This window comes from Necator americanus, chromosome IV, assembly GCF_031761385.1.
Source record: "Necator americanus strain Aroian chromosome IV, whole genome shotgun sequence".
NCBI lineage: Eukaryota > Metazoa > Nematoda > Chromadorea > Rhabditida > Ancylostomatidae > Necator > Necator americanus.
Genome location: NC_087374.1, coordinates 14,881,041 through 14,907,393, shown reverse-complemented (window position 1 = coordinate 14,907,393; position 26,353 = coordinate 14,881,041). Strand labels below are relative to the sequence as shown.

The 26,353-nt window shown below is 43.0% G+C and overlaps 2 protein-coding genes across 3 annotated transcripts; both read right to left on the bottom strand.

The window, feature by feature from the left end:
* Window positions 1–3,214: 3,214 nt before the first annotated feature.
* RB195_001313 (uncharacterized protein) lies at window positions 3,215–23,221 on the bottom strand (the record flags this gene model as incomplete). Of its 2 annotated transcripts, XM_064198034.1 has the most annotated exons (18): window positions 3,215–3,343; window positions 4,027–4,119; window positions 4,177–4,285; window positions 10,280–10,443; window positions 11,806–11,973; window positions 12,447–12,500; window positions 12,931–13,043; window positions 13,166–13,293; window positions 13,356–13,444; window positions 14,677–14,816; window positions 14,866–14,978; window positions 15,080–15,175; window positions 15,334–15,486; window positions 17,603–17,718; window positions 18,437–18,528; window positions 18,586–18,726; window positions 22,419–22,428; window positions 23,102–23,221. In XM_064198034.1, 18 exons carry the CDS (start codon window positions 23,219–23,221, stop codon window positions 3,215–3,217), a joined length of 2,028 nt encoding a protein of 675 aa, XP_064053915.1. The 2 variants fall into 2 exon arrangements, with proteins under 2 accessions (XP_064053915.1, XP_013304950.2); XM_013449496.2 differs by lacking the exons at window positions 22,419–22,428; window positions 23,102–23,221 and having other exon boundaries at window positions 18,586–18,724.
* A 1,009-nt stretch (window positions 23,222–24,230) lies between these two features.
* On the bottom strand, window positions 24,231–26,119 carry RB195_001312 (uncharacterized protein; the record flags this gene model as incomplete). The annotated part of the gene is made up of 7 exons (XM_013449497.2): window positions 24,231–24,581; window positions 24,638–24,700; window positions 24,756–24,854; window positions 25,182–25,266; window positions 25,323–25,440; window positions 25,496–25,643; window positions 26,063–26,119. The coding sequence occupies 7 exons, from the start codon at window positions 26,117–26,119 to the stop codon at window positions 24,231–24,233; spliced, it is 921 nt and encodes a 306-aa protein (XP_013304951.2).
* Window positions 26,120–26,353: the final 234 nt, after the last annotated feature.

Here is a 26,353-nt window from a genome sequence, read left to right as displayed (position 1 = left end):
TCAATCCGTGACACAATGGAGGTCGATCTCTTCGGGAGTTTATCCGAACCTCACCCTCATAACAACCCCGGTCGATTTAGGGTCTTGGTCGCGACAGCTCACTCAACTCGTTGTTCAGTGCGTAACATTTGCGCGATGTTTGCAACGCGAAAACAGCCACCTACTTCTTTTTGGACGCGCATAATCGAGGTTCTTTCGCAGCAATTTCCCAGCAGAAGCGATACCATTACGATCGCGTTGTGGAATCAGAGTGTCTCTCACATGAATCACTTATAAAACATAATCGGAGCCAAAGAAAGACTCCAGAAATTTCTCTAATAACAAACAGTAAACCCAACAACGTAACTCCTGAATGGACCGATTTCCTTCCAAAGAAATCTACTCTAGCACGTTGTTTGAAGCTTAACCTGTGGAAATCTCGCCTAAACGCAATGTCCGAAAGAAATCTTCGAGCTCTAGTCCTTTCAAAAAGTGTTTAGACCTTGGGCCTCAAGAATCTCCTCGAACTGTGCCTCTAAGCAACACTTCTATTAGTTGTGATTCAAAACAGCTAATAGGTCGCACAAAGTCTAACCAGCAATTGAAAAATCCAGAACTCGAAGAAATTTTTTGAATAGTGCCTTGAGGCAAGATTTCCTTCAGCTACGCTTAAAACAGCGTGCTAAAGTATATTACCTTATTTTTTTTAGAAGGAAGTCGGTTCATTCAGGACAATTACATAATTGGATTTTTAACTTGTTGCTAGAGAACTTTCTGGAGGCTTTCCTTGACGTATTTCGCAAGCATCTCTGTGGGAACGCACAACTTCCCACCTCTTACCCTCTTCTCTCCTCCTCACCTCAAATCCAAGGGGATGAGGCACCATGAGTACGAAGAGCGATGAGTCTTCGCGAAATCTGCGAAAGCATGTTTGACAAAATGACTTGCGCCCCTTTACAGAATTAGGGCATGTGTAGTGCTAGAGGAATACAGTCTTTTCTTAATCTTTTGGTAACTTACTTGAAGGGAACGTTCGCGGATATTTTCCTCATTTTGTAAGGGAGTGCAAGTGCTTTTGTCAAGAGTTTTGTGGACTAGCTGCTCTGAGTGTCAAAGAATAAATGCAGAGATGGTCTATTAAGATTGGGACTGAGAAGAGATTGAGAAGTGAAACTAGATAGTTGGGTCAGGACGGAGAACAAAATGCGGACCATGCGTTCATACATAGGTATGATTTCATACATATTTGCACTTTTCTACTTTGATCCCTCTTCTGGTCTAGTGCGAGGCCGCCTGCGGAACTGTGCCGAATTTCAGGTCTTTTTCACCTGACCGTAAAAATCATGATGAAATCCAAACTGGAAAGATGATAATATAAACTAAGTTATCCTCATGAGCGAACGAATTATCAACATTTTATCCCTCGTCTTGACCAGACTATCAAGTTAAGGAGTTGTGATCGAAGTGGAACCCTCGCTAGCTCCAATCATCTCCGTACCCCAGGTCGCTGCCAGCAGCGACGCTCCGCGCAGACGATTACTGCAGGTTGTTTTGATGCGACTCTGATACAAATGTGTTTATTTCATTTTTTTTTTGTTCGTTCCTTTTATAGTACTAAGAGATTCTCATGCCCCTAAGTAAACGTCGAATTACCTGCTGGGTTACGAGTAATGCGGTTCGAGCTAAGTCTTGTTCATTTTCGTCCCTTTGTATATCCGCGCCCACCGTTCGCCCTCACAAGTGCGGTGCGGCTAACCCCAGCTGATAAAAAGTCGATATATAGTAGTGTCAAAACGGCATACAGTACGGTGCAGTTGCGTAAGCGGGTGCACTCGAAGTGGTGCGCCGTAGCTGATGGAATCTTAGATAGATTCTTGCTAACGCCATTCCTCGCTGCAGTTCGTGATGGTTCCATCTCGACATGAACCGCTATCTCCGCCGGTTGCGCAACTGCACCGAGCTTCATGTCGTTTTGACCCTACCATAGATTTGCCAACAACGGTGATCCGTGCTGCACCTCGTAGCCCCGCTCACTTTAGTTGGCTATATCGCGGACCTGTTAGAGCTGCTTCTTATTCGTCCGTTATTAATGGATCTTTAGGGAATTCTTCAAGAAAAAAACAGATTACGAATTTCATTGCGAGTGTTGCCTTTGACTAAATCACTGTGAGAGTTCTGACGACACACTAGAACATGACGTGTTCTTGCAACGTTAGTTCAGAAAGGAGCTACGCCATCTCATCGCGTTGGCGAACGAGCTGTTCTACCTACACAATGACTCTCCCATGTAATTCAAAAACTTTGCTCAATTTAAACTTAGGTGTGTGGGGCGGCACATGTAATGCCTTTCCTTCCATTCTGTGGCTACGAGTTAAGGTTTCCACTGCAAAAGTTTGTTCACTTAAAAGCAGCATACCACGAATCAGACGTGGTGGGGGAACCCACTGGAGTAGATGGAGGTATGGTTGTAGATTGCGGGATCCGGGATGGTTCCACCATTTCTCTCTAATCGTCGTAAAAACGGCGAGGGAAACGTTTGTTTTTACAGGGTACGTTAGAGCCCGCCAGCCCAGTACATGTCCCGTCCTCTCAGCAGTCTATTGATTGGTTTCACTTGAATAGGCTGGTGAGAAGACATCACTGATTTTCGACCACTCGCACTTGGATGCGGCGCGCGCACAAGGGTGATGGGTTGCAGCTGAAGTCGTCAACTGAAATCGTGAGAGACGGCGCCTTCGTTGTTGGTTTTTCTTTACGAGGATTAGGGAGTGATGAGCGGATCATAGGCAGTGAACGCGTACTCACATTCAGTGCGCAGAATTTCGAGAGAAGTTCGAGTGACAATAGCTAGTGAGCTAAAGTAAAGTTATTTTTTCAACGCTACTTTTCGACTTCAAGGAGATTATTTTGAATTGTAAATTTGCGATGCTAAAATAATACGAATAACAACATAACTGAACGGATTTATTAACTCTTCTGCGGACATGAATGATTAGTATGGCAATGGCACACAACGTATGTTACTAGAATATTGAAACCTGCACATTTTTCAACACACCCGTCAAGCTATGTTATACTGTCATTTTTTGGTTACGATAAACAAAACGAACAGCGTGAAGTTGAAGTGAATATTAGATGCAACTAGTTGTAGAATAAAAAGTGCTTACGTACTCAGAAATAAATATATACAAGAACTAGCAAGAATGCAAAAATAGTCACCGGATTAAAAATCCTATTACGACTTGCAGTGGCAAAGGTGTTTGAGCCAATCAACAGTACAGTCCCCTTTTTTTCCGTATCGATTGAGTCGTTCTACTGATGGTGAAACCATTTCGAATCCTTTGCTTGTTTGCCGAACAATTCCCTTAAGCGGAATGGAATGATAATATAAGCGACATTTCCGTTGTGTTTGTTTATTTCAATGGAAAACGGCCATTCTATTTCTATTTCTATTTAACCCTAGACCCCAGTCACGTAAGCGGTTTTGTTTGCCCGCAGAGGCACAGCGGAACCATCAGTTGCGATCGAGATGGGACCATTGCTATTTACACTCGGACTGCAGAGATGAGTAGAGCTAGAGGGAGTCCCACCTATCGCAACTGTCGTAGTTCCATTGTATCGCTTCGAGCACATCCACTAAATGTACCAAACTATTAATCGTTTTAATCCGAATATATTGTGTCGGTCTCAACGGAGGTAGCCCCTCACACCCCCTCCGTCGATCTCTATGACGATAATCGATGCAATGGCGCCGATGCTACAATAAGCTAATTTTGTTGCGACAACGACTGTGAAAGAAGAATAATCATGTACACATACGGGAAAAGAATGAGAAACTACAAAGAAAAAAAAAAGAGCTCCTCGGGGCTTATTGGTGTCATCATTCTGTCTGATATCCGTATGATATATTAGCATTAAATTTTCACCACAACTAACGACCCGACACAATATGTTTGACGGCGACTGTACACAAGTTACATCTGACCTCTTATTTCTAGAAAGGCAGAAGACAAACAGTCTAAATTGATCAATACATTCTTGACATACCTTGAACTCTCCATTAGATGGTGGTAAAGCTTTCACTGAGATTTGGTAGGTCTTTGTAACTTCTTCAGGGGTATAAGTATATATTGATATTATCTAAATTTGCACTTTACAGTTTACAAAATATAGTTGAATAACTAATTAAAAACCCACATATCTGAATTTTAGCTCTTCACATTGTTTTGATGGATCGAACTTTTTGATATATGAGTTAATATACCCCATAAGGGACTTTCCAGCTTCTTCTGCAACTTGAGATGATCTGAAACTTCAATGATACTCTGCATGAAAAAAAATTAAACTGATAGAAATTTATTGGAAGGAATGTCTTAAACCAATGTACACCCCAGTCATACGTACATATCAGTAGTGCATATAATGATATACACGCATAGCTCATGAAATAACGCACTAATAGAAACCGTAATTCATCTCCCTTCCATGGATCTATACACCTCTTTCTAGTTCCGAACAACCACATCGCACTATTTCATTATAAACCCGTGGCAACATCGACCCCAATGATCGCAAAGGGGTGTGTTCTTAGATAGTCCTCACTGTTGTGGTTGCTTATTGTAACTCCCATCTGTATGGTCCAGTAGTGCGGCATAGAAAGGTCCGTCCAATTAACCCAATAGCTCACTTGTACTGCACTACACACTATTTCTTTATCTGCCTTTAATAGACACTCCACTGAGCCTGAAATACCACGTGGATCTGTTCAAAAAGGGTATTAAAGCCCTGTCTTTAGCACCCACTAAACACATGTTTACAACACTTGAGAAAATACGGGGCTCCAGAAATATACATAGTACCGTGCACCTATGTTTGCTTGGGGACTGCTTCTGCATCAATCCAGAATTTTTCTTAGGCCAACGCACGCACTCTGCTTAATGCTCTGTCATATTGTAACTACATGATCTTCGCGCACATGACCTAGCAGGTCATGATCTTCCTTTTCCTTCTCTTAAATTTCAATATAATGCTCTGATCTCGTGATGTGAAGCTGAAACACTGGACTGGACGAAGACAATCTCAGTCCAGTGTTTCAGCTTCACATCCGCAACTTATAGCAGTTCTGCATTATTCTACAAGGACCTTCTTTTCCTGTCTTTGATTGTTAAAAACACTCCTAAGATATCTCCTGGCTTAATGACTTAATCGGCCGACTGATATTTTCGCCTGACGCGATTGCCGAGGTGCTTCTCCCTTGAAAATAGCTCTGCGCAACATTGTCGATCTTCTGTGAGTGTTTGCACCGAATCAATCCAATCGTCGCTATTCCATATCCTGCGGAACCTTATCTCAGGTCTTTCACCATCTCAGTCCAGAAATTCCGTTTTCGGCTAGGTGACCTTCACCAGCCTGACAAACTCCTCAGAACTCTTTGAGCAAGGCGATGGTCTCCTTAATATATCAAAAAGAGCGAAGACGATTTTCTGTATCCACTTTCGATGGGCGTGCAAGCTGTTGAAACCTTCCACGTGCCATCCGCGTACAGCCCAGGTAACAAAACTCATCGACGAGTTCGTTCGGTTGTCCGTTCATCCTTATTCCCGCTCGAGGTCTCGGAGAGACTCAGATCTGCTTGTATTTATTTGGATGTAGAAGTTCTATGCAAGGTTGCTGCAAAGACAACTTGCTTGAGTTTTGTGCTCCGCGAATATAACAACATCGTCGGCGTACTCAAGATTAGTTTTGAGGCACCGTGATGGTGCTAAGGCGAACTCGTCAGGACACCGATCGACTGTTCCTTGTATGATGTAATCGATGGCAAATTTGAGCATGAAGACACTGTCCCTTGTGTTACTCCAGTTACAACTTCAAGCGGTGTACATCCGGTTGGTGTTCGCACTGCAGCAGTTGTTTGCTGATCCATGTCATAAAGTAGACGAACAAACTTTTCTGATACTCAATACCCGCTAAGCGCATTGAGAAGACGGCCTCAACGTGGAGAGTCCTAATTCCAGTCGGCTTGGAATACCGCTACCAGATTTCGATCACTTTCCTGACATGAATACCTAATCAATTGTGAATCGGCAAGAACGAAAGCCGGCTTGCTTGCCTCGCGTTCTTTCTTCGCGATGTTTGATAAGTCGGTACAGGGTAATCCATTCCAAACCTTGTGCACAACTTGCAACAAAGAAATTCCTCGATGGTTCCTAGGGTCTGTAACACATAACTTCTTGTGGAGTGGAATTATGATGGCTTATCTCCACGAGTCAGGTATCCTCTCGTCGATCTATATTGAACAGATGATTTTCTTCATCTCATCCTTGCCATTTTTTGCGGTAATTAGGAAGAAATGGAGGGAATCACCCTCCTCCCCATAATCTACGACCCCGTACAGGCATAACCCACCTGAAATCCGCACCACCCCAAATTCGTGGGATGGTGCCTTTAACCGCATATATCGGTCTATGAACGTGCTCGAGTTCAAGAGCTGATGACGCTTGCCGTTTCAGAAAGGTCTTGAAGTGATCCTCCGACTTGGTAGGGCTGGTTCACCGACAGCCACTCCACTGGCAGTGTTGAGTACAGGAGAACATCTTTTCATCTTGCCGCTCTACTGTTTCAATAAAGCATAAACTTTCCGTGGGTTCTTGTCCTCCCACGCCTTCTCAAATTCCTTCGCTCATGACCTCCATTCGTTTTCGCGGTGTTTTTGCAGCTAGCGACGCAACTTCTTTCTTTTTTCTGCCAAATATCGCCATTGCTGCGGGCGGCGTGTAAAGAATTATACTTCTTGTTTTTCCGGATTTTGTGAATTTTGTCTCCGCAGATGCAAATGAAAACTTTTTCCGCGGCAACAGGTACCGGGAGCGCTTCTCTTGAAGCGTCCTGGATGCACTTTGTGAAGGAATCCTTATCGCTGAGCTTCTACCTGGTCCGTTCTCCAAAACAAAAAAGATGGCTGAATTTCGTTATGCATTCTTCATCTTTCAGATCTGCCATGTCGATTTCTGGTCGAAGAGAAACTCCTCGGTTTCTCTTGATGAACAACTAGCTCCCCGTTTAAGTTGCATTCATCTCAGATCTGCCATGTCGATTTCTGGTCGAAGAGAAACTCCTCGGTTTCTCTTGATGAACCGTAACTTGAAGCCGAGAAGAAAAGCAAGGTAATCAGAGTCGAATGCGACGTCCCAAACAACTCTGGATTTTTGGATATCTGAGTGAGGAATGTTTGTCGTCAGAACGTAGTCAAGCTGAAGTTTGAGTGTTCTCATCTTCCGTTTGCGCTGCTTTTCAGGAGTTAAAACGACTGATTCCTGGCAATCGAGCTGATGGCGTCGATGATTCCTTTTGTACGTAAAGTCGACGATGAAGTTTGTCTGTTCACTTAAGACTAAACAGTTACCGTTTTCTTACGTGCACTCCGCTGGATTACACCATTTTCGTAAATCGGATTGTTGTTGAAGTTCCATCCTCATTTGCGTCATCCAGAGTTTACGTCGTCTGTGACTCCGCGGTCGTACAAAGACGCACCTAATTGACGTTGAGCCGAATTCCTCCACCAGGTTGTTGTGGTCGTTCCTCACAACTCATGCTTACACAGCTATCTTCTTTTCATTGCTGTCGCAGCGGTGTCGTGGAATTTTCGACTCTGGCCTGGATGATAGGCCGATCTCTGATGCATGTTTCCTGCAGCACAACAAACGGCACACAGAGATATCGAACAGAAGCCCAGACAGGGCTGTCTGTTGGAGTTCACTTGACAGTATTCGGCAGTTTAGCGTAACAAAACGAATGGTTGTTGCCATAAATTCCATATCCCCTTCAGGTAGCTGACCTTTCCGGTTAATACGGCTTTGGTGATGTGCTGGACGACAGAACCTTAATGCAATGTATGAGAATTTTGAGCCATATGAAAATACAGGTTATATAGCTCGTACATTCCCAGTTCATACACGCTAATGCTTGATTGCGTTTAGTAGGTAGCCATGTCTGCTTGTGGTGGTCCTGATTTTACTAAACGCATAAAACTAGGGATGCCTCCAAGAAACTCATCCATTAAACCTGCTATTTAAGTTTCTCAGCAACCCCACTGCTTCTAAAACTACTAATGCAGCCAAATCAAGATTATGCAACTACGGTAGCATCAGTTCTAAAGCTCGGTTCACTTGCGTAAGCAAATGGGCACGAAGCAGCACGGTAGAGTGGGCGATTTTGGTCGAATTGGGCCTCTATCTGCCTCGCTGCAATCCAAGTGAAGCTATCAATGGTCTCACCTCGATCCTACCCGCTCCACCTCCACCGCGCAGCTTCGAGTACAGCCGCTTATGCAGCTACACCGAGCTTCACTCGTTTTGATCCGATTATCTTATCTAGGGAACAAGTTTTATGGACGTGTTCAGATACTGGTTGGTCGGGAAGGTTTACAAAAATTGATGAAGCAAAAAGGACTGTAATAGGTGCGCTTAGAATACTGTGAAACAAAGAAGGACAATGGCGTGAAACTTCACTTGCACTGAACTGGACAAAGACAATTTCGGAACGCGCGATTTTTTTCACAGGTGCGATTTGGACGGATAGTTGACCTCCTTGTTGTTTAGTAAAACATCAGTGACGAAATATGTATGACGGCGCATGTAAGTAGGGCAGTGACCCTACTTATAGCTGCTCTGTATCTCGAGGAATGAAATACAAACTTGGGATACGTACGTTTAGTTATCTGCAGCCTCCGCGACAACTTATAGTTAGGGAAAACGACTGCCAATCGCGATCGTTAATTGAGCTGCGCAGGAGTTAATAGCGTCAGAAGAACATAGCGCTACGTCTGCCTAATGCCCCGCCCATCGCATCTTGCCTCTTTGCCACTCATCGTCTAATGAAGTGTGAAACATCCCTCGAGGAAGCACCCTATCTCTGGTATTGCTTCTGTACGAAGTATCGATCGCGTACGTATAGGGATACATCGAACGATTGCACACGAAATCCCAGAAATAGATAGTGTTTTATTTGTGTAAAACAAACAAATCAAAACTTGTAGAAACTATTGCAGTATCATACGTGCATTAAATGCTATATATAAATACAAATATATCTTCTATATAGTTTCTTCAATCACAAATATACGTCTTCCAACGACTAAGTTCTCGTTTTTACAACTTTTAAGTTTTATTTTGGAACGTTTTCTGCTTCAGTTATTTTTTCTGATGTTTTGTTTTTTGTACTAATCTTCTACGTTTTGGCCTCATTTTTAGCATTTTCATTTTCTACGTTTTTTTCTTCATTTTTCCTTTCCACGTTGCTACGTTGTTGCCTTTCATTCTTTGAACTTTCCTAGAAGTCAGATCTATCACGTTATTGCAATACAAACCACGGTACATGACCTCAGTGATGTGGTTATGGATGGGCGTGGCTTAGTGATCACAGCTACCCTTCGATATACCTGCTTCGGTCTACCGACAGCCTCTTCTACACGCACATATTTGGCTGCAAGTACCTAACGACCGCCCACACAAACTTGTTTAGAATGTCCGAATGTATGAGCACAAAGACCTTTCTCGCCCTCTCTCCCCCATTTTATCATTTTACAGTAATAAAGGATAGCGGTTGTGCTGGATGCGAGAATATCGCAGGCTCCAGTTGGACTGCGGAGATGCGGGCATCTAGCTTCGTTCCCATCTATAACCAACTGAATCCACTGTTACACTTCGCGCCTAGCTGTCCACGCAACTGAAACACGTTTAAAGGCAGCATACCAGGAATCTGAGGTGTTGAGGGAATCCGCAAAAGCTAGAGGTAAGAGTGTAGATTGCGGGGTCCGGGGTAGTTCCACCATCTCTCCCTAATCGTCGTAAAAAGGGTCAGAGATACGTTTGCTTCTACAGGGTGCGTTAGAACGCACCATCCTTGTACACGCTCGGGTTCCCTCAGCAGCCTACTCATTGGCTCCACTCAAATACCCTGTTGAGAAGACATAACTGATCTTCAATTCGCACTTTTATGCGGCGCATGCACAAGGACTACGCGTTTGTTGGTTCGCGTTCGGCTGCAACTGTGATCGTGAACCCTAATGTTCGTTTGAAAAAACGGCGTCTTCCACGTCATTAAGATGAAATGAGCTGAACTACCCTGGATTCTGCAATCTACAACCCCATCTCTAGCTTCTCACGCGGATTCTCTCACCACGTCAGTTTCGTTCTATGCTACCTTTAAGGTGGTTTTGAACTGTTTGTAACTTTAGTTTCTCAGCAACTTTGTTTCACGATATAGCATTTGCTTATATAGCAACCTTTGCGAAAGGATATACCTTTTTATTGCCTTCGTTGGATATTGACACGTGCAGTACGAGATGGGAATTGGTAAGCTCTTGCACGTTCTCTCAAATTCTGGCTGATTCCTGAGAAAGGATGTACCATATTCGCCTTTCATCGTCATAAAACTTCTGTCTGTGAAACTCGAATTGGGTTGGTACTGAAAAACATTACTAGCAAGAGAATGATTGACTGATCACAGATTATACCTGTTTGTGTACCCATTGGCAACTGTCAAAAGGTCTGAAGCTCTGTCCAGCTGTGTAACAAAGTCCACTCGAAGCGGCGCGATGGAGCGTACCGATTGGGATCGGGTGGGACCACCGCTAGCTTCAAACCGACTTCAAATCGAACCGGAGGTGTTGAGTGGTGCCAACAAGGTCCCCCTTCTACACTAGATCCCTACCGCAAGTAAAATGTAGTTAGAGGGGGGGGGGCACTCAATGGCGCCCTTATTTCGGTAGGATCTAGGCATTATTCTTAGAGGATCTATGACAAGCAAGCTAAAGTTACTAAAAGAAAAAAGTAAGATAGAACGTCCAGAAATAATGGGGTCACTAAATCCCCTCTCCCCTCCCGCCTCAACTACATTTTCCCACTAACCGCTACGCTCCTCTTCACCGCTTCGAGCGCAGCCAGTTATGCAGCTGCACCGAGCTTCGGGTCGTTTTGACCCAACTATGCCACTTGAAAACAACTGTGTTTCCTAAAAAGGCAAGGATCACATGAAAGGTGTCTGAAAATGCCACGTTGGAACTAAGTAAAACGGAAGCAGTCCGCCTTTCATTATGGTTATTTATTTGCTATCTGTACTTGACCACTTTTATAGCGGCTTTTACTGCTGCAAGCAGATGGCATCGAACTTGTTCCATTGTCACGACCCGTTTTTTGTCAGCTGGCACTGACTCGTCTCCACCGAGCACGACAAACTTATTGGAGTTTTTTTCTGTTTTTACTCGTTTTTCATCCTCTTTTTTTCGTAAAATAGAGCATGATCAAGATGAATCCTATAGTAGTTCTCCTCAAAGGATTCATTATCTGTTTTCTTGTTAGGGTATCTCTAAGATTGTTGTTTGTAGGGACTGGATTTCTGCTCCATTTTTTGGTGTAATTGTACACAGTTAGATTAGCATAGTTCATTATCCTTGTCTTATGACATCCTTTCGGATGGTTTAGTAGTTCCTCTAGTTTTCATAGCGTCTCCTCGAAGAATTCAGTTGATGGACATTGGAATTGCTCCACACCTTTACGTGTACTTATGCGTGATTAATGTTCTTTCCAGTCAAATTTTGCTACTATTACGAATATTACCAGAGGATCGATACGTAATGGTTTGCTTTGTCGGATCTGGGAGTATTTCATGCCTATGAATTGAACAGAAGTTACCCGGTAGAAACATTTCGCATCTTGCATATGCGCTCGGAATGCTGCCTCCGAGGAGAACTAAGATATATACATAAAGACAACACGAATTAAATTCATCACTCGTCAGAGCAACTTTCTTAGAAACAAAAAAGCGTACCTTCAAAATATCGAGCAAGGTGGCGCGGATGTCGTAATGCGTTTGTAATTTCTTAGCGTTCTTCCGCAGAATAGATAAAATATCAGTGGTCTTCCGAAGTTTTTTCGGGACAGACATGTAAAACAGAGGATTGCTCATTTCCACGCTTCCAAGTTTCGTGTGGGTGACCTGAGATCTAACGAGTCGTTGAAACCCACGACACTTATATAGTCGGGTCAAAACGACGTGAAGCACTGTTTAATTGCGTAAGCAGATGCGCTCGAAGCGGTGCGATGGAGCGTTGCGGTTGCAACTGTGGGAGGACCTTTGCTCCCACCATTCTTCGTTGCAGTTCGCGATGGTCCCAACTCGATTCGGGTAAAATGGGTAAAATGTAGCTGGGGGGAAGGGGGAGGGGTCACTCAGTGCCATCCTTATTTCTGGAAGTAAATAACTTAATCAATCGGGGCGCTAAGATCTAAGCATTTGTCTTGGAAGATCCATGACATGTAAGCTAAAGTTATTAAGAGAAATAAGTAGATAGAGCGTAATTGCACCGTGCTTCACGTCATTTCGACCCTCCAATACATAACGTATACGTATATATATTTATTTATTTACTTGTATATTATATATAAAAGTTACGTGAAAAAAGAACTAACCAAACCTCCACGCAAGCCATGATCTCCAAGGATGATAACGAACGACTCATCGAGCTAAATGAGAAGACGCTGTAGATGCCAAACCTAATTTATTCAAGAGTTTTAGTTCTCAAATTGAAGTCATTTTAGAAATTAGGATTCATTTTACTCTTGCCCTTCTTTAAGAATAGGTGTATTTTTTTTAGAACATGTGTTCTGAATGCACCATGACGTAGCATGGCATTCCATTGCTGCTAATGAAATGAGTTTACGTTTAATAAACTACTCTCATTAAGATGAATTTCTCTCCCAGCTTATCTACCGGCAGCATTATTAGTGTCTGTGGCCAAGGAAGAAGAAAGAATTCATAGGATCTCTCTGTAAACTATAGCTACACTTGTAAAACCCCATCACATATAATTCTTGAAACATTTCTATTGAAGTGTTGTTTTCAAACATGATAAGATGGCGCAAGTATTTACCAAAGTCTTAGAATCCTATTTACCTTCTTTTTGTTCTGAAGAAGAAAGCGTTGAAAGTCAGAGTCTGCATGGATCACACCGCTTTCATGATCATGACCAAGTAGCGATAGCCAAATCCACCCAATCTTCGGAATTCCTCAGAAGCAGAAAATTAGTGTTAGCACTCAGTGCCGTTTACCACAAGTATCTTCATCTTACAGAGTAGTTCTCTTTCCTTTGCACATAGTTCAACAGTCTTCTGTCATCACAATTTCTCACCATTATAAGAATTTATGAAGTCCTGTAGATAGCGCAAAACGTCTTGGTGTTGTTCAATGCAGTTTGATGGGGCATACGTATCTTTTAAGAGCTGTGCTACGTTTCGCTCCAGAGCAATTTGGAAAGGCCTATAATGTTTTGTCAATTGCCACAACGATATGAAAATTGTGGTGATTGTTTAAATGCCAACCTCATATAGTGGTCAGTCGGCTGTTTATCGAATCCTTTGCATTTTGGCCAGTTAAGAGTTCCCATCATCCAGTCCTCGGCGAGCAATGTCTGCGAAAGATAGCGTATCGCGAAACTGTCGATGTTGACATCTTTAAGGTATAGGTGAGTCAAAGCGTGAGGCACGAACAGCGTGCGTAAGCGGCTGCGCTCGGTGCAGCGTAGCGGTTGGGAACATGTAAGGATCCTCGCTACCGTCACCCATCTTTGCAGTTCGCCATGGAACCACCTCCATCCCAACCGCTGTCTTCACCGCACCCCTTCGAGCGTAGCCATTTACGGCAACTATCCGTGCTTCATGCCGGCTATACAGTTTGCCGATGAAGCACTGAGCAGCGCCGTAAACGGCTGTGCTCGAAGCGGTGGAGCGCAGCTGTTACGATCGAGTGAGGACCCATGATAGCTCCTCTCATTGCTGCAGTTCGCAGTGGTCCCAACTCGATCCTAGTAGGTACTCTTCGCTGCGCCGTTTACGCGACTGTATCATGCTTCAGGTCGTTTTGACCCAACTATTCATCCTATGGGAGAGAAAAACGCGCAGAACTAACATATGCAATCTTCTGGATTTGGAGGAAATTGAGCGTGTTTTTTGTCACTCCCGTGGACTAGGCAACTCTTTACTGTCACCTACTCATAGAGAAATCCCAACGTCAAGAACGTGGGAAGCGCTTCCTCTAACTTCCCATATTAGCAAAAAAAAAAAAACAACCAATGCCTCACTTCATTCTTTTTCTTAGGGAAGACTTCATTTCTTCAGAGCGTAGAATCGCATAGGAAACAGTTATAGCGGATTTATGTGTGGCAAAGATAAGATCGCAAACGAAGTGGAAAGGGTAATCATGCGTACAATTGTCATCTTATAAACCATTCACTTACAACAGCGCACGGCGTTGATCAGTCTTTGTGAAAATGCAAAGGCGCGGCTGTAGCGCAGTTGGGAAGAGGTTACGCTGCGACTGCAAGGTCGATAGTTCGAAACTAGAGACAAACAAGCCTTTCATCTCTCCGAAGTCGACAAGTTGTTACGAGACTTGTCTGCGTCATTAGCTGATCCCCCAAGTCCTTGTACAGGATACCTAATAATTAGTCTAATTCAAAAATCTCAGGCGATTCTGAATTGAAGTGGACGCGTTGGCGAATCCCACGCGGATTGATCAGCGGCAGGCACTTTATTCTTCTATCCACTTCCGCATCATACCAAAATATTGGCAGCTGATATACGATCACACAAACAAACAAATGAAATAATGGCTATATGACAACAAAAACTCTTCAGAGGTCACCTTATATCCTTGCTCTGAGAACTCTTTCAGCAAAAATGTTTCGTTGTCCACGTATCTCTTACAAAAATAGTCGTACGTCCAATCTGGCTCCAGATCGGGAAGGTTGAAAATTTTCCGGCTCACCTTTTCCATTCTTTTGCCTTAAGGGAAATATTCACCTTAGGACTCGTGTATCTGTACATAACCCACCGAACCACAATGCTACACCGTTAGGTCGACTATTTAGTCCTACTTTGTTGATGTGTGGGAATGAAACAGCCTGCATAGATTTCTCAAAGAAATGCAGTGTTTGTGGTAAATTCCTGAAAGTTACTGCTTTATCCTTGAGCAGGCATATAATACGTAGGAGCTGGTCCTACTTTATTGTGGCGAAATATTTCGCTATGTAAACAGGTTTTGATACCTCGTTCCTTGGGTGGATGCTATGGAGTCGAGCAGTATGACGTAGACATCATGTTTATCGTTCCTACCTATGTTCCTGTACGGTTTTGAATCATCCCTAAATTATTCTCCTCCAATGATAAATTTCTAAGAACTGCTACATAGAACACATAACAACTCATAGAAATCAGGGTCAAAATTGATGAAGCTGTTAACCGCAACCCATCTTCTCCGAATCCACACTTTCATACCATGCTTTATATCACTGCTACTTACTTCTCTATTATTTGTGCATGTACCATTTGATAGACGCCTTTGCCTTGGTCATTCTTGCAAACTGTCTCCACAATGTCGCATCTGAAGTCAGCATCATCTACATTAACCCATCGGCCACGCTTGTTCCGCGTATCAGAGTGTCGGGTTAAGCACCTAAAAAACTAACATTACATATTGCTCTCCCCGTCCTTATCATTTTGTTGTACTACGTATAAGAAGCAAAGTAGTGTAAGAGTTACACTGCAGTTGACACTCATTTGTGTGTTGTTCGAGTATAGTCAGGTCAAAACGACATGAAGCACGGTGCAGTTGCGTAAGCGGCTGCGTTCGAAGCGGTGCGATGGAGAAAGCGGAGGAATTGGGACCATCGCGAACTGCAGCAATGAACGATGATAGCAAGGGTCCTCACTCGATCCTAACCCCTACGCTCTCCCTGCGCCGCTTCGAACGCAACGCAACCGCACCGCGCTTCGTGTTGTTTTGACTCTACTATACTTCCGCCACCTGTTAACTGGACGATGAGGGAACACAGTCGGATTGCAATGAACAACACTGCACACTTCTAGTTTTCCAAACTATCGCGTAAGATTAAGAGGGAAAACATATCGCAGTTAAGATAATCAGTTTTTTATACCAACTATATTGGAGTTTCTGATGAATGTATTGCATAGTTGGGTCAAAACGAGATGAAGAACGGACAGTTGCGTAAGCGGCGCGAATGAGCGCAGCGGAACCGTGTAAGGATCCTCGCTACCGACACCCATTTCTACAGTTTGCCAAGGTCCCACCTCGATTCCAACCGCTGTCTTCACCGCGCCCCTTCGAGCGCAGCCGTTTACGCAACCGTCCGTTCTTCATGTCGTTTTGACCCGACTATAGTCACACCACAATCACCGTCAATGGGTCCTGCACAGATAGAGGGAGCACACTACGAAATAAGGTGTTATAATGTCTCCACTAGTGGGAAGGGATATTGGTGTAGTTAACCCGAATGAGCTTGAGCACCCCCGATTCACTATCATTTAGAAAAACGGCTTGGGAAAAGCCTTATCTTAAAGGCATCACTCCACGAATCTGGAGTGGTGCCGGTTTCAGGTGGATTATGCTTATACGGAGTCGTAGATTATGGAAAGGAGGGTGATTCTGCCTATTTCTTCCTAATTGCCGTAAAAAACAGCCCTGAAGATACGACTTCGAGCGTTCCGGCGCGCTATTTTCCACAGCGAGTCTGACTGGAGCGCGCCAGCCGTGTGCACACGCCTCAGATTGTGGGGAAAGGGTGATTTCGTTCATCTCTTCTTGTATCAGTGCAAACAGACGACCCCGAACGCTGTTTGTTACGTCCTCTATTGCAGCGCCCCACCTTTGCCCTCCGCCTGCGATTCGTCGAAAACCCATTCGGACGAATTGCAGGCCGGGTCGGGGGGCAAAGGTTGCGCATTGCAACAGAAGCCGTCATGAGAAACAGCGTTCGGGGTCGTCCGTTTACACTGATACAGGGAGAGATGAACGGAATCACCCTCTTCCCCACAATCTGCGACCTCATACAGGCATTACCCGCTTGAAATCCGTACCACCCGAGATTCGTGAAGTGATGCCTTTGATGTATGCGCACTCAACTGAACCAGAACGACGCAGAAGGCAGTGGGCCTGCGGCAACGCCTCAACCAGGTTGTCGAAAGAGCAATACTAGCTGGTTGATTCTGAATTGGCAGCAGCCGTAAGTCAAAAGTGGCTGGAAGGGAAGAGGGCGTACTTCTCCTCCAAAATAACTCCAGTACCACTTGTGGTTGAATGCCTTTAGCACCAGTGTCATCGTACCAGATAGACTATGTGCACATACCATACGTGCATAAGTAAAGCGTGGCTGGAAAAAATTAGCCTGCTTCTTACATTTGGGCTGACGCTGTTGATGTTAGCCAAGACGACAAACGAAGACGAATTACTGGCTAGGCCCCGCTGAAAGAAAATAACACTATTATCATTGTCCAGCAAGATACGGTCTCTACACATGGGCAGGAGCGACATTAGCTCCCCTCGATGTCCATGTGCCGGGATTTCTAGCAAATTATCTTCAAACAGTTCGGATCTAGCGCACCCTTATTCTGTCATTCTTTAGATTTCTGTTTTGTCAGAATAAAGAGAGTCATCAGGTAGCGTATATTCATGAGAAAACAAAGTTTTTGCGTGCACCCGTACTTCCTAGATGGGGTGTAGAAAGCACATGTACATACGTAACTTGCTGGAATATAAGTAAAGCACAGCTCACCTTCCCCAACAAGAAACATTCTTCGCACGTACTGTAACAATCCCATTTCGAAGACTTGTCATCGGTTTGAAGCTGTGGTTGCACTTCCTCAGAGGGTTGTAGTCTTGGTTGACATACTGAATTATTCTCTTTTTTTTGTCTAACTTATCTCTCATAGCGGTCACTCATAGCGCACTCCATTTTGTGTAACAAAAATTTGGAGTAGAGTGACAAACTAGGGTGACATCATTTTGCAAAACTTGGTAAACTGCCAAACAAAACGCTCACAGTGCGTCTGCTGGCGATCAAAAACCGCGTTGCTGCAGCGCGACTGCTCGTGCAACTACACCGTACTTCATGTCCTTTTGACCCAACTATATGTTCATTAACTTTAACACTCATTTTTCCTTTATCCATCGAATGTGTTGCAATGTTTTCAGTACATTCTTACTTTGGCAGTAGTTTTGTTAAGAATCTCTCGCGACTATAGTCGTTTACAGTTTTCCTACTGTAGAGAAAGGTCAGCGCACATATCACCGAAAATGCGTCGAGCCGTGCTGCTATGTTCAGGTCAAAATGACTAGGAGCTTCGTGATCTTGCGTAAGCAGCTGCGCCTGGAACGACATTCAAAATGATAAAGCTAAGGGTTATGATGGGTGGGTCCCTCGCCGTATTCATTCATGTCTGCAGCCAGAATGGAGTCAGCGATGGCCACACCACAATCGTAACACTATGAGGGCCGAATTTTGCTGATTATTCTTCCACAAACGATGTTCCAGAAAAGTTTGGTCAGCGATTGAAGTTCTAACTAATCAGAAAGTTCTAATTTTCAATGCAAGCATTATTTCACTAACTGGTATTATCTCTTCATCCCATGGATCAAAGTTCGGAAGTATACAACCATCGAGAGGATTCTTCGTTGCAGTCGGTTTTTCCGTTTTCTCCTCTTCAAGCATCGATTAGTACCAAAAATATCCTTTCAGAAGAAACTTCAAAGGCTAACCGATGTTGGAATTTGTAGAGCTTTCAGCAGTCATGTAGTCACTATGGGCTGTTGAAGCGATATTGTCGACATATCCGAAAAACCAGAAGATCGCCGCGGCAGCAACACTTACGATAACGACCGCTCTCGATTTAGACATATCTGCAATGATTAGGTGCGTCCTGGGTTCTGAAGCTGCATGCTCCCCTGAGATCTTAGGGATGCATAATTGAAGACCACTATTCAACGTGATGAATCCTGGGTTTTGTTTACCCCCAAAATTAACCATCGGTGAGAAGTAGTGCATTGAATGTAGATATGGTCATCCACATCCATATGGTCATGCATTTCAATGATTGAGGTTTCGCAAAAAAAAAAACTGACATCCGAGGTGAGATTCCCAAGACTCAAAATGGGATCTGAGCAAACAGTTACTTATGCGTCATCTCCACTAGATCAATGATGATATCTTCGTATCAGATGCGAAGCAACAGACATTTGAGTTTTGGCGAAAAACATGCATACAAATGTCACGAATGTATTAGTTTTTTATACTTCTGCGACTAAATTCATTAACATATGTCAATATCAACGCATATTCTTTTACATACTCTTGGGTTTCTTCAGATTCTGTAAGAGAAGTACGACTTGTTTACCCGCCGCGGGAAGGACTGCGGCAGTTTCCACAGCCACAAAAAAGGTGCAGAATCTTCTTTCTTTTTTGTTTTGACTCAGACAAAATATGGTTTCCTTCTTTTTGGTGTACCATGATGTATGCGAAAAAAACACTCGTAGTCGAATATTGCAAGGACGAGTTTTCTTGAACGGATGAGTATATGCTACTAATTGAAAATAGAAACTTGAACTGATGCTTCCAAAAGCGAATGTTTGTGAATGTCGCGCTAGTCAAGGAAGGGCGTTACACGGCTAAATTATAATAATTGGTTATTTACTTCGTTCTATACGTTCGGAACCTCTTTAAAAGAGAGAATTCGTTAGTATACCAGTACATATATATTTATACAAGTGAACCTAAGGTTTAGTTGGCATTTGAAATGCCTTTCACTTACAAAACCTCAGTGCTGAAAGCGTGAAAAATAAAGAAATAACAAAAAAAAAACAGAGAGAGATTGTAGAGTGCTCAACGCGTTGTTTTTAATAAAATTGAAAAAACGGTTAAGAAGTGCGCCTAAGATAGGCGGGAGCGAGACGGAGCGAAGACCAGTTCGGATAAGCAAACCAGCTACGAACTGGTAAAGCATAAGACTATCCGTCGCAAACGAAATCATTTCTACTCACCACATCGAATAGTGAAGTGATATGTCGAGAATGAATGAAAAGAAGGTGACTGGAATGACACTGATCCTGTTTATGTGAACATACGAAACGGTTGAGCAGTTGGACAATATGATTCGTGAATTTCAGGTTTGAAAGGTTATCAAACGGTTGAGTGGATGCAGTGCGGCAAAAAGTAACTGGGTTCCAGAGAGATGATCACGTGCTCTCGTGTCACAGAAAGTTCCATCTACATATGTTATAGTCTTTTGCTATGATTTCTTATGCAAATCCGAGCAACAGAATTTCATTATGGCTACATGTTGCCAGCGAAGCAAAACAAACGTCTGGAAATGTTGAAAAAAAAAACGTTGCATTGTGTGAGTCATAAGTGAAGTTTTTTTCGGGGACTGTAAAACAAAACATCGCGAACTAAAGGTATGGATATATTTAGCTGATTCCGGCGCTCACGGTCAAGATTTCTGTTTACCACTTTCTTGTTGCTATTCACAATGATATACGTTAGGTAATCGTGGAATAAAATATTCAAGAAGCTTGAGAATTAGATTCTTTGAAAGTGTCCTTAAGTGCTGTTACTGCTGCTATTGTTTTGGATTTTGAACACTAAAATCTCTAACACTCAATTCTTTCCTGGAAAAAGAGACCAATAGCATTTGTGGGAAGTGGTAAAAAAGGATGTTTGGGGTTATCGTCGATTCTTCAACAATGAATATGTTGAGGTACAGTTAACTGGGTACGTTCAAATATAAATGTTATGCAAACAATAACGGTGGAACTGAACAAACTGTTTTTGTAGTCGACAGTCAAACGATTTCATTGTAGGAAGTATCAATCAAAGTGAAATCAAGTTGCTTTAAATTACAGCAGGTGGCAGAGAACTGGAACGACTACTGTGTTATTTTTTTGAAAAAATTTCTTATTTCAATTCATTATCCATTTCTTCAATGACCTGAATGAGAATAATGAGAATTTAGAACAAACATTACGATTGTGATATGTATACGTAATGTGGATCCATTATTTACAATAGATGAAAATGCACGAAAAACTGGCATTATCAAGAGAGAAAAAGAAAAAAAAAACCGCAAAATCATCGCAGATCAAGTTTCTTTTGGCGCTCTGAAGGTGGTGCCTACTGCTCTCACCGCCCTTGTTTGTGGAATCCTGATCAGCTTCAGGATAACTTGACAAGGATAAATTGAACGAATATGTATGTGTATGTCCATTTCGCACTACCTAGATTCAGTTGAGATTTCTTTTTATCATTAGGCTCATTATATACTCGCACTATTATTTTTTGCTATCGTATTACATGCATTACTATATTTGTTATGTTTCATTTTACATTACTACACACACATTATTATGTAACGTTATACTTATTTTGACAGTACTGGCAGTTTAACATTGTAGCGTGGCCCGATTGATCTATTCTTTTGATTTTGATCCTGGCGAGGAAATAGATCACAAGTTGTTGATTATTATTCAACGAAAACGAACACGCACACGTACAATTCCATCCCGCTATCCAGGGGCTTATAGATACATGTTGCAGCCGATCACCTGAAGTGAACCTAAACGTACTGAAACTATGCGCAGAGAAACGAGAGACATGCGAAGTTCGCACGTTCCTCACATGAATTCTCCGCATCTCACAGACCATTTCAGTATTTCAAGGTAGGACAGGTGAGAATTCTGATGTGATGCACACAATGTGCAAATGAACTCAGTGCTCTCGGGTTCTGGGAACGGTTTTGCAAGCGCTTGTGATCTGCTGAATCAGGACACTGCTCACTGGGGCAATGAAAAAATTTCATAGGAAAACGAGTTGTGGTTCACCGTCATCGAGGGTCGATTACAGTTACTGGGCGAGTGAAGTTTGTCAGGGAATGGTTTGTTTACGACGGACATGGTTTTTGTTGACAAAATAGGCCCGCTTCATATACACATCCATGGCGTCGACTTATAATAACGAAGCGCACGGGCACAGCAAGTAGTTGAAGCCAACGTCCAGTTTGCGTTGGGGTTTGGCCTCCCATTGCGTTTGCATGATGATATGATCCAAGACTTAAAATAGATCAATCAGCTAATCAAGCTTAATAAGGACAAATTCAACTAAAATTACTCTCAGGTCGCACACACTGTCTTAGAGTTGTCCTCAAGATTAGTAGTTAATGCAACGATATAGAGAAAAACACATAACGTATCCGTATTGATAGGGTTTCCAGAATTTCGAATAATTCAACTGAAAATTTGGGCTCGTTTCTTTGAAATGTGCCCAAACTTTTAGTTGAATTATTCGAAATTCTTTGAAAAATGAAAATGAAAACTTTCTTTGAAAGAATGCTTTGCTCATGACATTTCTGGTGTTTATTATCTTCTCCATCATTTTTTCATTTCCTTTCTTTCGTGAGTTCTTTAAAACCTATCTGTCTACTAGAAACCTTGTCTAACAACGCCATTCTGACGTTCGATAAGTAAGTTTAAGTACTAGGATGGTGATCTAAGTTACAAAGGAACTGTGAACAAGTTTCTCAAGTGATTCTTTTGAAAAATACCTGAAACGTCCTACTTAGGGGATGGCGAGTTGGTATTTCCTGGGTAACGCTGCGTCATGCAGCATCATGTGGCGGCCACGTCCACACCGGCTATGAGTGAAATGCGAAATGAAATGTTGCGAGAGTGTGGGTGAGGAATGAAGTTCTGTCATGTTCAGACAGCTCGAGTCAGACAACATTTCAATGAAGCAGGTGATCACAAACGGTGGTTAAGAAATGCACTGGAATTGTGGAAATTTCATGCAACTACTGCAAAGAGCTCGGCAGCAGCAGCTTGTGTTACCCAGAGTAACGCTTTTTTTCGACATTGAAATACGCAGCGATGTGTAGCGCAGATGAATTCAAAGGAAAATTGGAATGGGACTAAACTCATCGCTCATGTTTTACTGCTACAGGACCGTAAGGGTCAGTAGTTCTTGAAAGCCTACTTCACAGGTTGTTTCCTCAAAGAAAGAACACCACGAAACTGACTGATGTCTCCACTAAAAGATAAGATAAGGGATGTAGTCCACAAGTATGAATGCCACCACGCCAAACTCTTCCTAATTGTAGTGGAAAACGGTCTTAACCGAGTTTTCCCACGAGACACCCAACAACGTGTCACATAAAAGCGCAGGCCTAAGAGCTGCGTCTACCAGCCAGCAGGAAAGACAGCATCAGCAGTCCATTGATTCTCCGCTCACTCCTATGTGTGACACGTTGTGAGGTGCCTCGTAGGAAAATTCGTTCGAGAAAAACGTTTCCGTTTTCTGGACAATTAGGGAAAGTTGAGCGTAAATGGCGCTAATACTCGTGACCTCCATCCTTAACCCTATCTTGTGGTGATGAGATCCCAATATAACCAGTTTCATGTTATGCTGGTTCTAACTTATAGTTTGGCAGGAGGGGTGCTGTGAAGCTACTAAATGTACTACGATATAACCTTACTTGTCATAAAACGCTGTTTATTTGTCCGTTATTCTTAGTTTTTTTCAAAAGTAAGTGAAAATTCCTCCTTGTAAATGATAGAGGTGAGCTATGGATAAATGATGGTGGCAGATCAAAATGAGAAGTCACATCCGCTGTACGATTCTTACAGGCGACCGTCATGCGAATGTTCGCAAAAATCACATCATCCTTCAAAGGCAGCGTATTACGAAACTGACGATGTTGTTGCCTCTGCAGGCAAATAGTAAGAACGGGGTGTAGGTTACAAATTTGAGCGTGACTTCGCTCAATTCTCCCTACCGATCCCAAAAAATGTGGGAAGCGGCGTCTGTCCTTACGAGGTACGTGCTCGCATTTATAGATGCGCCACGAGCAAAGCAATAAGGTTTCCTCAGCAGTCGATTCAAGTGAGACCAATGAATAGGCAGCTGAGGAAACAGGAGTGTACAAGACTGCGCTTTTTCATGTACCTCCAAAGATCTACGGGGGTTCACTCCGTTTTAGGACAATTAGGGGGAATTGGGGACGCCACATTCATACTTGTGATCTACACTCCGAACTCTATATATGCCTATCAAAATTTGTTATGTGATACGCTGCCTTTAAAGGATTTCCGAAAGAATCAGTCTTTCACTTTTCTGAATCGTAATCACTCGAATCGAATCGTATTCGCTACGATTACGATTCGATTCGATCGTAGCGATTCTTATTCTGTACGTCTGCTTGTCTTACTCAAACTAATATTTTCTTCACATTTTGCCTTCCATAAGTCTAATCCCTTGTAATAGAAACTCAGTTCTCAATTTTCATTGCCTCCACCTCTGTTCTATGTATTGCTTCAAAAATTTCATAAATCTTTTATTAAAAGTCCTTAATCTACATGGTTCAATACGGTTGAGGGCTCTGCGGGGGCACAGCTTGGTAAGTAGGTTGTGCCGTTGCTGGTGCCTGAGCCGGATAAGGAGCTTGTGCGGGAGCAGCTTGGTAAGTGGTAGCGGCTGGAGCTTGAGCTGGATATGGAGCCTGCACAGGAGACGCCTGCGGAGCTGCGTAGGTTGGTGGAGCTTCCACAGGTGCTTGGTAGACAGGTTGAGTGGCTTGTTGATAGTTAGGTTGATCATTCGATGGGTATACTGGTTGCTGATAAATTGGTTGTGGCGGTGGTGGAAGAGGACGCTTTGGAGCGCAACAAACGCACTTTACGTTCCTGTAGTACTTTTTCGGTTTGAAATCTTCCTAGAAATAGATGTTTTTAAATTCTGAATCACTTTCCATACGGATATCTGAGTTACCTCTGCCACTCGGATCGGTTCAACCTTGTTGGAGTAGTGATCGTGACTGCGTTTGACCCTCATCTGGAACATACTAGTGATTGTCCACGTATTATAAGAGAGAACAAGAAGTGTTCACATTCTCATCTTCATCGTCTTGCTCGTCTTGCTTGTGATCTTCACTGGGTCGATGGCCTTCGAAATCGTCGGTGACTGCGAGGAAACCAACGAATTGGTTCTGAATATCTTGAAAAATTGCTTGATGAGGCTTCTACTTGTCGTTGATGTGCGACTGAATCGTTACAAAATGGAGAGAGTGATGAAAATATTTCGGATAACGTCCAGGGTACAAAATTAAATGGTATGCATGTTCAACACATTCAATCTCAGTACCCTAGACGTGAACCGTTGAGAAGGGGAGGAGATGAATAGGTGTGTTCAAAAGATATGATTCTCTGATTCTAAAGTGTTACTCAAAGTTGAGGTCGGAGTGAGAAAAAATGAAAGGTGGAAACAACTGTGCACTGCATTATACCTCAGAGAACCTTTAAACGTAGTAACTCACGTTCTGAAGTTTTTTATCTCGGCGGGCAGCGTGCTGGCAGCAGACATTGCACGAGTCCTCATCATAGTTAGCGATTACGGAGCATCTTAAGCAATAAAGATCAGGTTAGCTGTGATTCGCGCAAAACTTACCACATCTTACCTGACTCTGTGTGCACGGTTGAGGTGATGACCATGATGATCATGGTGGTGAGAACGGTGTCCGTGACGTTTCGAATGAACGACAAGCAGCACGGATGCATCGAGGTCGCATACATCGCCTTAAAAATCGCTATGAGATTTGGAGCAAAACAGAGGATAGGCAGAAGAACTCACGGTCAACCAATGGAGGAAGCGGTGGTCGTATGAACTGATAGCCAACGTAGGGGTCGTAGCTGGGTGGAGGTGGCGGTGGTGGGCTTTCATATCCTTGATCGTAGTCGTTTTGTACTCCATAGGTCCCTTGCGCGGTGGCGTTTTTGGCCTGAAACATCACATTCCGTGGGTAACGTTCGCAGCAGGTGATCCTAACGAGTTGTTGCTGTGAACTTTAAAAATTCCTGTAGGTTTAAGAAGTAACTATTAGTTGTTAAAATCTGTTCTTTATCTATTGTGAACCTTCTTGTTTATTTTTTAAAATTACTAATTATTTCCAGCCCATCTAATGCGTGAAAAATGAGAATTAATACGCTCGGCTCTACAAAAATTGTTTATGGACTCTATCATCAAAATATTTTTTTTTGAAAGACATTTCTTCCAGGATACAATCTCTCAACAGTGCGACTGCGTCCCTAAAAAAACCTTTTTTTGTGATTGAGAAGAAAAAATGTAGTCGAAGTAAATCTCGAAACCTTTGCAGCAATTTTAGTGAGAATACGGGGAGGTTATGAACAAGCCACCCACGTCATTGGCGAGGCAGCCACCAAAGTAAAGAGCTGCTACGAGAAGAAGCCGTTGCATGTTGGGACCAGACTGTATGACATGATGATCTATAGCTTTTTATACTGGTCGAGAATATGCACATACCGTATGATTAAAAGAGACTTTAGAGAGAATTGAAAAATAGTAAGTGAATTGGTAGAAACCGAGGGACGCAGACAGTATGAGTGCGAGATCCTGTACGCAGATAAGGATTTCTATGCTCGGTGCGGAAAACATGCATTTGAGCTGCGATTTTATTGATGAGCAATGAAC